The sequence below is a fragment of the Psittacula echo genome (genome assembly GCF_963264785.1).
Source record: "Psittacula echo genome assembly, chromosome: 2".
Taxonomy (NCBI): domain Eukaryota; kingdom Metazoa; phylum Chordata; class Aves; order Psittaciformes; family Psittacidae; genus Psittacula; species Psittacula echo.
Genome location: NC_137737.1, coordinates 39,114,032 through 39,129,884, shown reverse-complemented (window position 1 = coordinate 39,129,884; position 15,853 = coordinate 39,114,032). Strand labels below are relative to the sequence as shown.

The 15,853-nt window shown below is 35.9% G+C and overlaps 1 protein-coding gene across 1 annotated transcript in view; it reads right to left on the bottom strand.

Moving 5' to 3' along the window:
• The window catches only part of SLC39A12 (solute carrier family 39 member 12), a gene marked incomplete at its 5' end in the record, with an annotated part of 31,994 nt that extends 21,273 nt beyond the window's left edge, over positions 1-10,721 (bottom strand). Inside the window, 4 exons of the mRNA XM_080611801.1 lie at positions 2,484-2,686; positions 3,820-4,027; positions 6,476-6,757; positions 10,452-10,721. Coding sequence (XP_080467927.1) covers positions 2,484-2,686; positions 3,820-4,027; positions 6,476-6,757; positions 10,452-10,721 — 963 coding nt within the window. The remainder of the gene's footprint in view (positions 1-2,483; positions 2,687-3,819; positions 4,028-6,475; positions 6,758-10,451) is intronic.
• Between the last annotated feature and the right edge of the window lie 5,132 nt (positions 10,722-15,853).

Here is a 15,853-nt window from a genome sequence, read left to right as displayed (position 1 = left end):
TGGTTAGGGAACTGCAGCACATAATGTGCAGGGGAGAGGCTGAAGGATCTGGGTTTGGAGAAGGGTTGTGGAATATCTAAGTCTTCAACTATCTAATGGGGTTATAAGGAAAACAGAGCCAGAGTCTTTTCTGAGGTGTACAGCAAAAAGATCAGAGGCAATAGCTATTAGTTGCAACAGGGAAAATTCCACTTTGCAATAATAATAATAATATTATCAAAACAAGGATAATAAAGCAGTGTTACAGTTTTCCCAGAAAGACTGTGGAATCTCCCTCATTGGAGACATTCAGAATTCAACTAGACATGACCCTGTGAAATTATATCTGACTTTGATGTTGGCCCAGTGTTGAGAAGTGGGGTAAAGATGAGGTCCAGGATTACTATGAACTGAAATTTTAACGTGATTTTATTATCAGAAATTTTAAATAAAAAACAAGGTCTCATCTGGAAAATAAACTGTCCAACTGCACAGGGAAAAAAAAATAAAATTAAGTCTTATTTAGTAAAATGTTTCTTTAAGACTTGAGGAATGAGGACCTGCATCTTTTCCAGTTGCAAGCCCTACTCTTTTAAGCAGAGGCAGAGTACTCAGTCTCCATTAATACAACAACTGTATGTATTGTCCTGGAGGATGATACTAGAGAAACAAGTGAATCAAATTTGCATACTTGCATATGGAAAACTGGTTGCATGTATGGATGATTTTGGTTCCCAAAACTGATGTTTCGTTAATGAGGTATAATAAATGAATACATAGATCTTGTTACATAATAAAATGAAACTTAATATTATTGCTCTTATTCATCTGTTACTTGTTTTATAAGCATTTTTTAAATCAGTAATGAAAATGATGATTTAAAAAGAAAGTGGCTTTTTCAGTGATAATGTTTCAAATATAATTCCAATATGAAAATCTAATTTCAGATCTTCAGGTAGTTAGCAAATACAAGCCATAAGCAAGTCAATGCCTCACATGTAGCGACACCTGTTACTAATGGAGAACCATGGCTGTCATAGATAAGTGCAGAAAGCAGGAGGCAAAATTAGCAACACAACAGTGAAACGCAAAGCTTTCTGATGGAATGATATGTCAAAACAGACATAGCTTGAAAGAATCAGAATGAAATGAGACAAAGAAAGTAAGAATTAATACAGAAGAGAAATTATTTTCTCTCCAGTTGTTTCTTTGTGATTTTTTCATCTATACAGAATATTTGCTTCTCAGTTTGACTCCCAAGCCTCAGACAAAAAAAAAGACAAGTGTGCAGGGGAGTTATTACAGACAGTCTCAGAAGTTCAAGAAATCAAAAACTGTGTTTTAGAAATTATTCTATTGCTGGAGGACAATTTTATTTCTTGAACAGACAACATCACTGCTGATTACCATCCTTCATAACTTAAAATTAATGTGAAACACATTTAAAATGAGCTTTACTTAAAATTATTTTGAGAGCCTACTATATGCCTCATCATGCCGATCAGCATGATTTTCTTTTGTTGCCAGCTGGAAAGAAATAAACATATTGACAGAGTATGTATTCCAAATGCAATAAAATTACACAGATAAATATCTATCAGAATAGCATTTACCCAGATGCTGTTTGTCTTAGTTCCACATCATAAAACAACCACACAGCAAAAGTAAATTGCACATTGCTTATTCTCCTGAATTGAGAAGAAACAGTGACTTAAAGTTAACTTAAATTGTAAAGAATTGGAAACAATAGAAACACATTGTTTGGAGTACACATTTCAAATGTATACATCAAAGTATATACTTTGAAATCTCTTTTTTTGTCAAAGGAGTTATTTCCAGTCTAATGGATGCCATCATAATCACTGTTATAAGCAAAATTTGTTTATTTCCAAATACTTAGGATAAGAATAAAATCACCTGCAATGAGACACTGTCATTCAAAGTCCTCAAAGAGGATACTGGGTAGTAGCTAAATTTCTGTCTTACAGATGCTATACTTTCTAAAGGAGCTTCTGGACTCCATGTCTATTAAAAGTTTTTGGAAATGCCTAATCTTCAGTTTACAGAAGGCTTTTAGAAACAACTTATGCAGAAACCTTAATTTACTTTTTCTCAGTACAAAACAGCCCTTCTTTCTACAACAGCACAAGGGGCCCTAGAAGCTCTGTAAAATAAGAGCAAAAGAAATCTGACACATGTGTGAAAACATTGAAGCCACGGTACTAGTCCTCTGTGTCTCGAAGAAACACCTGATTCTGCCTAACAATAACCATTTCATTAGACTTTCCCAGCTACTTTAATCACACATTCAAATCCATGAAGTTCTTAACCCAATTAATATTTAAACAAATATAAGTATATAAAAATATTTTTTCATCATTATCAACATGACTTTTTGAAACTAGTAAATTTTAGCTCAGAAATAATGTAGTGTTTCCAAACCAATTTGAATTTTTATCACTGAAATTCTGACCAATACTATAATAACATAAAAAGAAATTGACCTGGTCCCAATCTGTGTTCCTTTCATGATCTTCAGAATAACCTTTCAGATACTCTTCTTCTGTATGATTTCCTTTGACTGGAATATTTCTGACTCCAATATCTCTGATTGCTGTACTATAACGTCTTCTTTTGTGACTGTGAAATTGTCCATTTACAGTGCAGGTCTTTTTGGCTGCGAGCACATTTAGTAGTTGTTCCAGTTCTAGTAATTCATTAGAAAACAGATATGTTACCATGGGAAAATATACATTTAAAAAGATAAAATCACAAGCAATTGTTAAAATTTCATTGGTTTTAACATTCATTCAACTCTTCATTTTAATATTTTTTGCCTCCTCAGTTTGGTACCGTATGTGATTTCTGCTTTACATCTTAGGAGTTCAAGACACCTATATACTCAGCTCAACTTTTAAAGTTGTTTTAAACCCTACCTAATGTAACTTTTTAAAAGTGCTTTGAAAAGCTTGCAAAGTGTTGCTATTAGCAGTTACCACAAAAAAGGAAAAGTAGATGTCTTACAAAAAACCTTTAAATCTGTAATAGGCGCCTGAGTTGATGGTTTAGCTTCTTAAAGTGCTAAACATGCTGAATCTTTACAGAACTTGATAGCAGCTGCTATGAACACCTGTGCTTTCTATTTTATTTTTTTTTTTAATTATTATTATTTTTGACCACTTGCAACTCTCCTATGCTTCTGTTTATGGTTAAGTAGCATTTCTGATACGTCTTGCAATAAAGCTCCTGAAGAAAATAAACTTTGCATATTCCAGACTCACTAGGTACTAAAGTCAGAAAGCGAGTAGGGAAGCACAAACCATAAAGATGTTTTCAGGTACAGCAAGCAGATATCAGAGAGCATATGGTCACAACATAGTGATCTGTACCTATTTCATCTCTTCTAATGAGTTGTGTGCAACTGCAGTGTCTAACCTGGCTACTGTAAATGAATTATCCTATCTACACCTAAACGACTCTTGCAATGTATAAAGATCTGCATAAGAAGAAGTAAATGGGGCTCCAGTGAACTCTGTTCTCACAGCTAGATTGCCACTCTCAGAGCTCTCTTGGGTAGTTCAGACTGTGCTGAACAATTAAGTAATAAATTATTGTGATGGTACACATTTAATGATCTCAGTAACAATTAGCTTTACACCTCTCAGAGATTTAAAAATAAGTTCTTTTTCCAACCTTGTTTTTAAATTTAGAGCAGACTACTTAACATCTCTAAAATGAAATAGCATTGAAATCTAAAATTGAGTGTAAAAAGTCCTTTAGGCATTTAAAGATGGTTTGCATCAAATGTGTGTTGCAAAAGGCAAGGAATAAATAGCTTACCTGTCACTTGGAGTTCAGTGGTACTGTTTAAAGAACTGAAAATATATTTTATAAAGAACTCTGGGGACGGCAAACTTGCTTTCCCCATACAGACTCCTTGGAGAGCCAGAGTAATGATTAAAGCAGCAAGGTGTGGAAGAGTGTTTTGATCAGCACCATCTTTGTCCATTATATCAGCATTTTTCTCCAGAGTACTCACATCAACGCACTGAAATAAGGAGAAAACTGCATAAAGAGAGCCCTAGTGACCTCCATTCAAATAATCAGAGTGACAGGAGGAGAAAATGGAGAGAATGCTTTCACAGACAGCCAGGGTAGAAAAAGTACCAAGATTAAAGCTGTAATTGACAGCAAATGAGAAACAGGACATTTTCAGGAGAACAGACATAAACAAAAAATCCTGGAATTTTACTCAGTGTATGGGGAAGAAGTATAATCCTTCATCCAGGTTATTTTTGCTGTTATTTTCATGCTGTTTCTTTTATTCCTCTGCTCCTCTTCAATTGCATCTAGTTCTACTTCCAGAAAGCGGCAGAAAAGGGAGGAATTTTTGTTAAGGTACAATAAATTGGCTCAAATACAGACTTTAACTCTTTATATCAAGAATTCTCCCAATGTTTTTAGTTTCCTGTCTATTAAATGAAATCAATAATTTTTGTATGTGGCAACTATCTGGAAAGATACAATTCTCCAGATAAAGGATGATTTCCCAGCTGGGTGACCAGACAGGAGCAGCAGACACTTGTCTACATTCGTGCATGGACATGTGCAGGTCTGAAGCGAGAAAGCAATGTACAGCCCTCTCAGTTGTCTGGAAACTCATCCCAGCTTTCTTCCATTTCTGCCCACCTTGTTTATTTTCATCACAAACAGTTGGGGTTTGAGAAAGAAAAAAAACACCAACCAACTAAACAAACTAAAAAAAACCACCCCAAAACCTTAACTTTGCAAACATTATTAATTTGTTTCAAACCCATATTATCTAAATTGAAGTCAACTAGATAAGGCAGTACATTTTACTCATACTCATCTCTCTATATATATGCCTTAAACACTGCAGAGAGGAGGCTGGCATCTATTTTCCTCTCCATCCATTACACATTTAAATTTCCACAACCTAAATTTCATCTCTCATTTCAAATAATATATTAGGTGCTATGGCTGAGAAGAAGATACTTTCTGTGAAATCAAAACATATAAAGAGCCACTAAAAATGCTTTTACTACCCTGCATCATTGGCCCCTTACCGTAACTCAAATGTTGTGATTCGAAGCATTAGACTATAATGTTTTGAGTACCTTTCATAAAACCCTCTCTTGCTTCATGTCTGAGCAGTAAAGTCTCAGTTGCTGAACAGACTTGATAACTGATTATACTGCCAGCATAAACAAACAGACCACACAGTAAAGCACTTTATGGATTGTTATTCTATCTTGACATGCCAAATACCCACCGATGCCTCTTTACAGTTGCCCAGATACCATTGGAGTTCTTGGAAATCAGCACGTTCACCAAGACTCAGAACCAAAAGTACTGGTCAATGAATAATTTATGATAGGAAATGGTTACACAAAGAACACAGAAAGACAAACTGGAGGCCCTCAATATTCTGCTGCACAACCAGGACTCCTAGCCATCTTCTTCTGTGTAGGAAACTTTACTAAAGTATGGTGTAAATTATAACCTAATTATATAAAAAAGGAAAGGGCAAATTCAAACCTTGCAATAAACCAAATTTAACTGTATATTACAAACAGATCTCAGGGGTTTCTCAGAGGAGCTCAACCTGTACTTTAGGAGTTATCTAATCTGGCAAAAATTTATTTTATTGCCCATTACAAGGAAAACAATTTTTCTTTAGATAGCGAACTTTACAATATTATCCTTTTATTTTACAGACCCTACTTGAGCTAAGGAATGATAAACAATGGTGTGAAAAATCGCTTCATGTTGCCTGACTTGAAAAGGATGGGGTTTTTTGCTGGATATACCTCAATATGCATTTAAAAAAAAAAAAAAAAAAAAAAGTTTGAATTTAAGCTTATCTGTATGAGTTGCCATACAAGGCATATTCCTGCTCATAGAAAATTAGTCACAAATGTATGTGTCCCACCTGTAGGAAGCCAGAATATCTTTGGACAGATTCCTTATTCGAACCCTGCTTTGGATGGACATGGAAGTGCAGGGGTTGGTAAGGATTTAATCCCTAACAAAATGATTCATCAAGCCAGATCAGTTTTGGAGCTGTTCTGTATACCATTTGAATACCAGCTAGTATATCTAAACTAATAAATACAAGAGATGAGAAAGTACTTTCTGCCTTTGAAGCCAAGTGCAGGTCTTGCATCTACACAGCTATGCTCTTTTCCATATGCCTTAAGCAGGGTAGCTGTATCTAAATTGCCTTTTGGGGATGGTTCATAATATGCATATCTCCTCAACCATGTCTCAGCAGACTCTGGAAGTGCACATGCTAGAAGGAAGTCAAGGAGAAAGATAGTATTAAACAGCACACTCAACAAAAGACTGATGTTCAGCCTGTGCTCTCCTACTGTTATTTACCAGTTTTCTGGAGGGTCATAACACTGACACAATGAACTAGCTTAAAGGCGCTATATCAGTAATAAATACGAAGCTACTTTTATGTTTTCTTTACCTGGGTTTCAGAAGTTTTAAAATGTTGTCTTACTGCAGCCAAAATGTCTTCAGTTTCATTCCGTGAAAAATAATAACAGTCTTCATCATGTCTTAAACTAAGCATACTCTGTAGGTAAAACTTATAATCCTTATTATTCAAGCTGAGTTCTGAAGAGCATGCATCTCTACGATGAAGAATGTAGTAGAGAAGAACAAGAGAAATTCTCTCAAAGACTTCTTCACTGAGATAGTCTTCTGAATTTCCACCAGCTATTAGCAATAAAGCATCTGGTTCAAGGCACTGAAAAAATAAAAATAAATGGAAATTCAACTCAAGCAACACATTGCCAGTCATCTGCCAATACAGTGACAGAGGAAAACAGGAGAATTCAACTCTTATATTTAAGGAACTGAACCTAAGATTACGCAGCAGCAAGCTGATGGAATGCCAGGAGGAGGGTGCAGGTAAGTCGTTGCAGTTCCATAGTGGCAAGATTACACTGTGTTTTTTTCCAGATCCCCTTGTGTTTTAAAGAAATGTCAAGTATCAAAGGGATTTAAGATTTACTACAAACCAGGATTAACTGATCAATCATTGTAGCAAACTAAAAGCCTTCAACTGGCTTCAACGGCTTATATTTCTGGTTATAAATATATTAGATAAGCACTAGGGCTACTAAAATTTTCAATAGTGCATTCTATATGCATTTATAAGACAACTACTGTATCTGGGCTATAGATATTTTCCGGTATGTAAACAGAAATTGTATCATATTCAGTGCACTGTTAAGAGACTTAGTTGACCCTGCAATTATACAGCTATTTTTATTTTTTCTCAATGAATTCTGTTAACTGGAAAAATCTGGTCCTGTGCAGAGAGCCTGCACAAAGTCTCAACACCATTTAGTTCTCTGGATGCATTTCAAGAGGGGCTGAAATCATATTCTTACGTTGTGCAGACTTTCTGTCTGAGCACAGATTTTTTAATATGTATATTATTAAATATGTATATAAACTTTGCAATTTTTCTTGATACACTTTCCAGAAACTTTTGCCAGCTCAAGCAAAAGTCTTTAAAATTAGACCAGAAGACTAATAGAGCTCTATGTCATGCTATGAGAAGTAAGATGCTGGATCCCAGAATAAAGAATCTTTCTTGAAGAGATCCTGTAACTATTTTCATTCATTGTGTAGCTGCTTTATTCCAACTGGCTACTTTTGCAGCATGTTATAGGCGTGGAAGTTAATCTTAACTATTACTGTAGAGCAGCCAGACTGTACATTTCAGAGAACAAAGTACAACTTATGATGGTACCATGGGATGTTCAAAGCTGTACTTTAATAAATTCATGAATCCAGACAGAATCTAGTTTGTCAGACTAAATTGTTTGTGCCTGGAAGCATGATGTGTTGGTTGGTGTGTCTCACTTTGTATGTTAGTTCATTTTCCTACACAGAACCTGAGTAGAATCAAACGCATTGTCTTGTTCAGAAACCAGTGTTCCCTGGAGGAATTGAGGGAACTGCTACTTTTCAATAGAAACGATTCTAACAAAAATTCTCACAAACAATCTAAACAAGATCTGTAATTCTTTTCCTAATGCATGTCTCCGAGCATTAGTATTTGTACTAGGAGGAATATAGCTATCCTGTTTTCTGTCCCCAAAGCCCTCAAGTTAGTCAACTAGTCTTTTCAAAACCTCAGTAATAATAAACATACTGCATGTAGTGGAATATTTTCAAAGATTTCTATAACATTTGAAACCCCAATAAGGATGAATTGTAATCACTGAAGCTGTTTGCTCTTGCAAGGAAAATGACTGGAAAGGACATTGCTAGTTGGAAGTAAGCAGGTTCATTGCAAATGATGCAACTACTGCATAGTATATTGGTAGCCCTTAGAGGATAAACCTTAGGGAGATATCGAGAATACAAATTGCTTCATCACTGGTTATTTTGCTGTTACTAGTATTTTACAACCATAACCATCTGCATGGTCTTGCTTTAGAAATGCTTATTTGCTGGGCAATGAACCTCAGCTACTCTCAGTTAGAAGACAAGTTAGAAAACAATATCTTACCACTGCAAGAAATACATGAATTGTGTTCTTAGGAGGTAAGGAAAAAAAAAAAAATTCAAATGCCATTCAATAGCTTCCAGCTCCTGTCCAAAAAGTCCTTGGGCCAATATATAACTACAACCAAAAACCGGTCTAAAAGAGTGTTGAACTTCACTGCTTTTAAATATCCATTGGAGATATCATTAACAAAAATAAATCTGAAAACAGTCATGTACTATGACCAGAATCCTGGATTTACAAGGGAAAGTTGACTCTGAAATCAATTAGTTATTTCCAACAAATATGGGAAAGAACATGCCAAGCTAGGGTGCGGCATTTTTTTCAAATGTTTTTGATCTTGAAGGATAGTGCTTCTTGCAGTTTTTGCTATCTTGGTTTACCAAATCATCTTGGAAGATTTCATCATGGTGGTGTGTGGGCTGCATGTGATGAAGATATCATCTCTCATGGATTTTCCATAGAGAATTGTGATCTTGTGGCACTGTCAGTGCAGAAGATGAGCAGTCCTACTGACACAGCCAACATGAGAAGTACTGAAAATGGTGAAAAACCTCAAATTCTTCCTCCAGGAAATTTCCAAGATGAAGCCTACACAGAGCGGAAGACCTGACCAGGGTAAGATAGTTTCGTTTCCATCCAAGGACACAGAGTGCATGCTCTCCACAAATACAGGAAAAAAATGCAACAATTGAGAAGTGAAACTGAGAGAGAGAACAAGAAGGTTTAGACCCCTGCTTTGTGAAGTTTAGGAAGACTCTATACTCATTACTTTTTAATACATTATCAGCTTTTTATCTGGGTCCGTGTCTGGTACACATCCATTGCCTGAATGTGCAAAGAGAAAAACTGCATGATCTCCTTCATGAAAATTGCCCATTTAGGGAACAACAAACACTTGCCTTATTTATGTATGAAATTCACATTGGGGTTAATACGATAAGTGGGAGTATTTGCAGAAAGGGCCAGGTAAGCAAGTAGATTTCTACTGGAAGGGAGGAAAAGTTCTCCATTACATTGACTTGGCAGATTGCCATGAATAGTGTATTGTGAAATCATTCACCTTTTTGACCATCCTCATAATTCTGATAGAAAATGACACTCTGCTAATAATAAGTCACTGAACAATGTCAGAGCTAGAGTAACATTAATCAAAGCCAAGACTGACCAAGCCCTTTGCAGTCCCTTTAGCTAAACTGCTCACTCACCACTGTCTCCATCCTACCAGCACCTATGATGTTATTAGACTTGTTCCTTTCTTAGTCAAATGGAGAATCAGTTCTGAAAGCATTCTAAACTCAACTAGACAACCAAACCTCTGTGAAGCTGTACCCAGAACTTTTTGCAGTTTCAGTTTGAATTTGTAAATTCTTTGTTCTGCCTTTGAATTTCCTTGACCTGAACTGATTACCAAAACCCTCCCCTAAATCTTGACTATTTTGGTGAAGTAGCCCATAAATCTGAGACAACCCAGTCCGGGTTTCATTTTTTATGATCTAAAATACAGGTGGGCAAAAAAAAAAGTGGCAGAACTGGTCACCAGTTTTTACATATGCATTTCCACAGTGGAAATCCTCTGTGTCCCAAATTCAAGCTTTCATAGTTAGATCGAGGTAAAGGAGAAAGATCTTTGTTGGAAAATAAACACTTGCTAACTTTTAAAGGAAAATTCTTAGTGTTATGCAACTGAAACACAACATTTAAAGGAATGCCTGTCATGTTTGGAATACTTCTTCATAAGCTCAAAAAATAAATAATAATGCAGAATGAAATTATTAAAGCAAGGACAACTTCCTGCTGAAACAACAAGCCCTTTACATGTTTAGGTTTTATATTCAGGAGAGTATCACTCTAATAAATGATTTTCAAACTCGCTGACAGTCCTGTAAATATATCCCTCATTAATTGAAGCACTAACCAGATTACAATCCTCTTGCATGCCATAAATCCGCTGTGGGCACTCAGTTCTCTCCAGTAACATTTTGACCAGTTCTTGTGAATGGTTCATGTGGAGCTCAGTATTGTCAGCTGAAAGAACGCGTAAAACTTCCATCAGATAGCCTCGGCTGGGAGCATAGCTGCCATTCTGCCCATGCTCTTCCCCAAGCTGTCCTTCAGCAATGAGCACGCTGAATATGAAAGCGGAACATACCATCCCAAGGGCTGGGTGCTTGGTCAGAAAACACATCTCCTTTTCCTGCAGTGTGTGATCTGCACTGAATGTTGGACTGTTGTTTGCACTTCACAGCTCAAACTTGAAACCTGAGGAACCTGAATGGTAAAGGGGGAAAAAAAGACCAAACAACCCAACCCTTTAATTAGTGTGAATGCAATATGTTTGCAAGGATTTATTAATTGGTCGGCTAAGCTGATTTGCAGTGACAAGCCGTTTTTGAACAACAGGGAGCCTGTAAGGGCTTTACAGTCCAGAACAGCAGGAAACTAAGACAACCATGGCCTTAAAACTTCTGTAGAATTACCAACGAGAGGTTGACTGAAAGTGCCCTTCTCTTCTCTTAAAAGTAAAGTGTATGGTTTTCATTTCAGTGCTATGCTATTGCATTCACTAACAATCCTCTTCAGTAAGAACAGGAAAATACCATAGCTTTCACTGTCTTTCCATTATGAAACAGGGGTTTAGTAGCAAAAATAGCTTTAAATAAAGATTACTAGTCTAATTCTGATATGAATGTGCAGTAATTATGTTACACGAATATTATATAGAGCAAGTTTTATTTTCAATACACTTTACCAATGTTACCAAACTCTAACTATACAACAAAAACCAGGAATGAACAGGGTGTATGTAAAAATTAGTGATATTTTATGATCAGATGAAAGAAATACAAAACTGAGGTCATCATTTCATTCACAGAACTTGGTAAATAAAGACAAACACACCAGAAGGAGCAAGTTTAACTTGTTAATTCTAGATGTAAAAGACATTTTGTACTGTAAATCTATCTTGTCACTATCTTTCTTAATATACCATCACGTCTGCTTTAATAATAATCTAACTCAATGTCAAAGAGCAAGAGACATAAAAGAGTTTCACTTCTGTTTTCCATGAAGAAGTTTTGATTTTATTCATGGGCAGATGCTGGCAGTGACCTACATTTTCAGATGATAATGCACATGTGTTAAACAGCTACGTAAGTTCAGATTCTTTTAACTGCAATATGATATGTGTGTCTTATTTTAAAGACAACTCTGCTAGCCAGGTTTGAAAATTAAAAAAGAACTGCTAAATTAAAGTTGGCATTCACTCAGATAAAGGTTAGTATGTTTTCAGAAGCTAGGAAAACTTTTGGTATTTTGATCTACTTCACTGTTAGAGATTAGGAATATGCATCTTTGTTACGAGGAAGCACTTTTTTCTAAACATTATTTTCTTACCTTCTGAAGGGAAAAAGAATGCTTGTGTGTTTAGCTTTGTGGCCTTCTGAATCCTTAGAAGTATTTTAGCTGCTGGAAGTCCAATGTTTTTAAAATTCCTTGATGGTGCTCTGGAAGCTGGAGAGGATTAGTTTATTGCTGCCTTGAAAAGTTTTCAGTTGCTATGGAGAGAGCTGCTCTTAAGGTAGCAATGGAGGTGGATAGGAATTAGAACATGTTCTTCTTGGCAAGTTCTAAGCATCGTGTTATTGAATGGATTTCACATATTTTAGTAGATATCATTTTATGTAAACAGTCTATTTTAGCAGTGCAAGATGTACAAAATCTACTGAAGAATGTATTTCATTGTGATGGATAATACATGAAAGCACTCTGGTTTCTACATTTCTAAATTAGCCAACTAATTCTATGACAAACCTGACTTTTTTTTTTTTTCATCAGAACATTAATTCTTTTTGCAAATAGGAGAACAGAAGGGAAATAGAAACCTTTTCAAGCACCTCCATAGAAAAACTGTACTTTTCTTTGTGAAACACTGTCCATAGAGAACAGGCTCTTTCATCCCCATTTATTCTGTGCCACATTTGCAACCATTAAAAAAGCTGGGATAGCTCAGACTGCAGTGAAAACAATTTCTTCCACCCACTCAGATTTTCCAGAGGGATGCCGTTACAAAGTCGACATTTACGGCACCATGCCATTACAAGAGCATTGCACAGGCGGTTGGTTAAAACTGTCACATCTGACAGTTTTCCACAGCAACAGGTATGCCAGTCATAGCCCTCTCCCACCTTCCAAACCTTCAGTGCAGTAAATGAAGAATTACTATCTCAGTTGGCTTAACAGTGGAGCAGTAAGCCTGTAGTAACAGAAACATCATAATTCCCATTAAAGCTAGATTGACAAAAAATCCTGGGTTCTAAAATGCCAGTAATATTTCTTACAAGGTAGTGAGCTTAACGGGAACAGCCTTGTTTTAGTAAGGCTGAGAACTGGCAACTGATACTCACTATAAAAGAAAAAAAAACATTAAACTGACAACACCAGTTTGAGGGAAATGAAAAATGCAAACAAATATTCTCAAAAGTTCATGGAAGTATGTGCAAACTCTTGTGTGACCAAGACTCGGCATTTTAAAAATCAGTCCTACTAATAGATACTCAAGTACAAAAACCACCTCATATTTGTATCAAAGTATATTTTATTTTACTTAATAAGTTACAAAAGATATTTCTCAAATTTTGCCAAATACACAATTTCATGCAAACAAGAATTACAGAAATTTTCATCTCCAGTATTTATTTTTATATAAATGACTGAAAAGCAGAAACACATGATAATATGCATCTCCACTAGCTTTTATATAATTTGCTCTGTGAAACAAAGCTAACTATGTCCAGACTTGTTCCACTAATAAAAATAATTCCTCAGATAATGAGGGAATAGCTTCCAGCATTTAGTTCCAGGGATTGCTCAATCTCCAAACAAACACAGAATAGGTTTATCTATGTATAACTTGGTGTTTTGTATAAAATTACAGATTAAAACGAAGAACTTATTCTATCCAATTAAAGTGTACAAAAAGAGGGTGAATTTTTTCAATTTATTGAGAGAAGCTAACATTTAAAAACACATTTGATGATTTATAACTACTGAAAGCTGCTGAGAGAAGATTTACATAATTATACTGGCTATATCTTACATTAACATTTATACGACAGAGTGGTGGTAAAAAAAAAAGGGGAAGCGTTCAGTGTATTAAAATGATAATTATGGGTACAGGGTACTATGGCTGATTTCAAAGGAGAATTCACTTCCCTTTTCAAGTGTTGCAAACCTCCTCTAGCTTGTAAATGAGTTTCTCAGTGGTGGCAAAATCAGTGATGGTGACTCAAGCCTCAACCTCTTTTACCCCTGACATGAGAGCACTACCCGTGCTTTTCCATCACCGTCAAAGAATTTTTCTGTCTACACAGAATTTGGATTGCTACTTTTGAAGTAATTACTAGCATCAATTGCTATGTCCTTTTCTCAAACTCTTCATTAGTATTAGCATTTTTCCTCTACTACCTACCTATCTTGATGTGTCAACTGATAAAATGGAGCAGGGGTAATAACAGAGCTGTGCAGTTAGACGACTATTAGAAGCTCACTAAGATACACAGACAGAAAAAAATCACTAGTACAGGTTAATGTCTTAAAACCTCCCGAATCACCTATCACTACTATTGTTCTCTCACGTGGTTTGCAACGTTCCCTCGTAAGTCCCTGCTATTTTGGTTCAAATTCAATTGCATGTCTTTCAGTGATTTTTATTAAAGGGGGGAAAAGTCCGGGCATAATGCTTGTAAGTCAGTGACCCTCTGCTTAAAATAGAATGATAAAATGCATGGAAGAAAGAGTCCTCACAGAAACTGAAGAACTGGGGTAACTCAAATGGAAGTAGCTCACCATTCTAATATGACAGACTGCATATTGCAAAACCAGAGGCATGATGAACTTCCTGATTAAATAAGCAAATGAAACCTTATTTTTATTCCATTCTACACTTAGCTAAGGACCTTGGCATGATCAAACATGGATCTGAGCTCAAGAATTTACAGAGATAATTGGTCATTTTCAATCATTTTATCAGTTGCCATGGAGGTATACTTTCAAGAGAGTAACTGATTGCTGAGAGGCATAGGTACACGTCTCAGAAAAGTAAGTAACACAAGAAACATGACAAGAGGAAGAGTGATAAAAATAGGAACTTTTCAAAAAATTTTATTTTCATTTCATGATTGGATTCATGATCTCATACAACCACATATCAAATTTGCTCCACACACAAATGAAATATTTTATGGCTTAGAAAGCTCACATAGTATTATCCTAACTTACATGCTAGTGAACAGAAGTGAAGGCAATTTCCAAATGTCATAACCAGACACAGAACATGATAAGCACATGCAGCAAGCCTTCTTTGATTTTAAGATTTTTACTGATTTGCTTTTAATTTTAAGTGAACCAGTAAGATTTACTGCAGCTTGTTTCTCCCACCTACACACCTGCTGCAAGAAAAAAAAGTTGCACATTCACAAATGCCATGAATAACCGCATGTTGCAATTAACTGTTTTTCAACAGATCCGTGAATGAACTACATCAGAATAGGAAAACTCTTTAGAGAACTCACTTTGAGATGACAAGGACATTTCTGAGAGTTCCACCAACCTGACAAATGCCTGAATTGTATTTATACAGCGGAATGGGAGAGGATGGAGGCATCATTTTAGCAAGACTCCTGCTGAACTTCACAGATTACTGAGAAACGCAGCTACATAACTCTTATTCTTTAGATACTGTATAACTTGTTTTGATAGACTGTGCAATTGTGTTCTTTGCCCTTTTGCCAATCACAGCAATCATGGCAAATAGAAAAGAATCCTGTGGTACTGTAGATTTCCTCCATGTTATTAATGTGATATGTGCACATTGCTATAATTACTGGAGTAGGCAGCATATTGACACATGAAAAGGCTACATTTTACATGTAATTTGTATAGATTTTCAATATATAAAGCATGTTTGCCAATGAATTAATGCCAGACTTCTGCAATAAAAAATGCTAATGCTTTAAAAATTACCACAGTCTATTCACCTTCGTTGGCCTCACATGTCAATCCTAACAATATCACATATATTAAGATTGCCAAAGAATTAAAATAAATGAATGCTATTGAAATTGTCTGAGTTAAATCTATTCGCAAAGTTACATATATTAATATATGTCTGTCATGGTTTAAGCCCAGCCGGCAACCCAGAACCACGCAGCTGCTTGCTCACTCTCCTCCCCTTCCTCCCCCCACTCCTGGAGGGATGGGGAGGAGAATTGAAAGACTGTAACTCCCATGAGTTGAGATAAGAACAGTCCAGTAACTAAG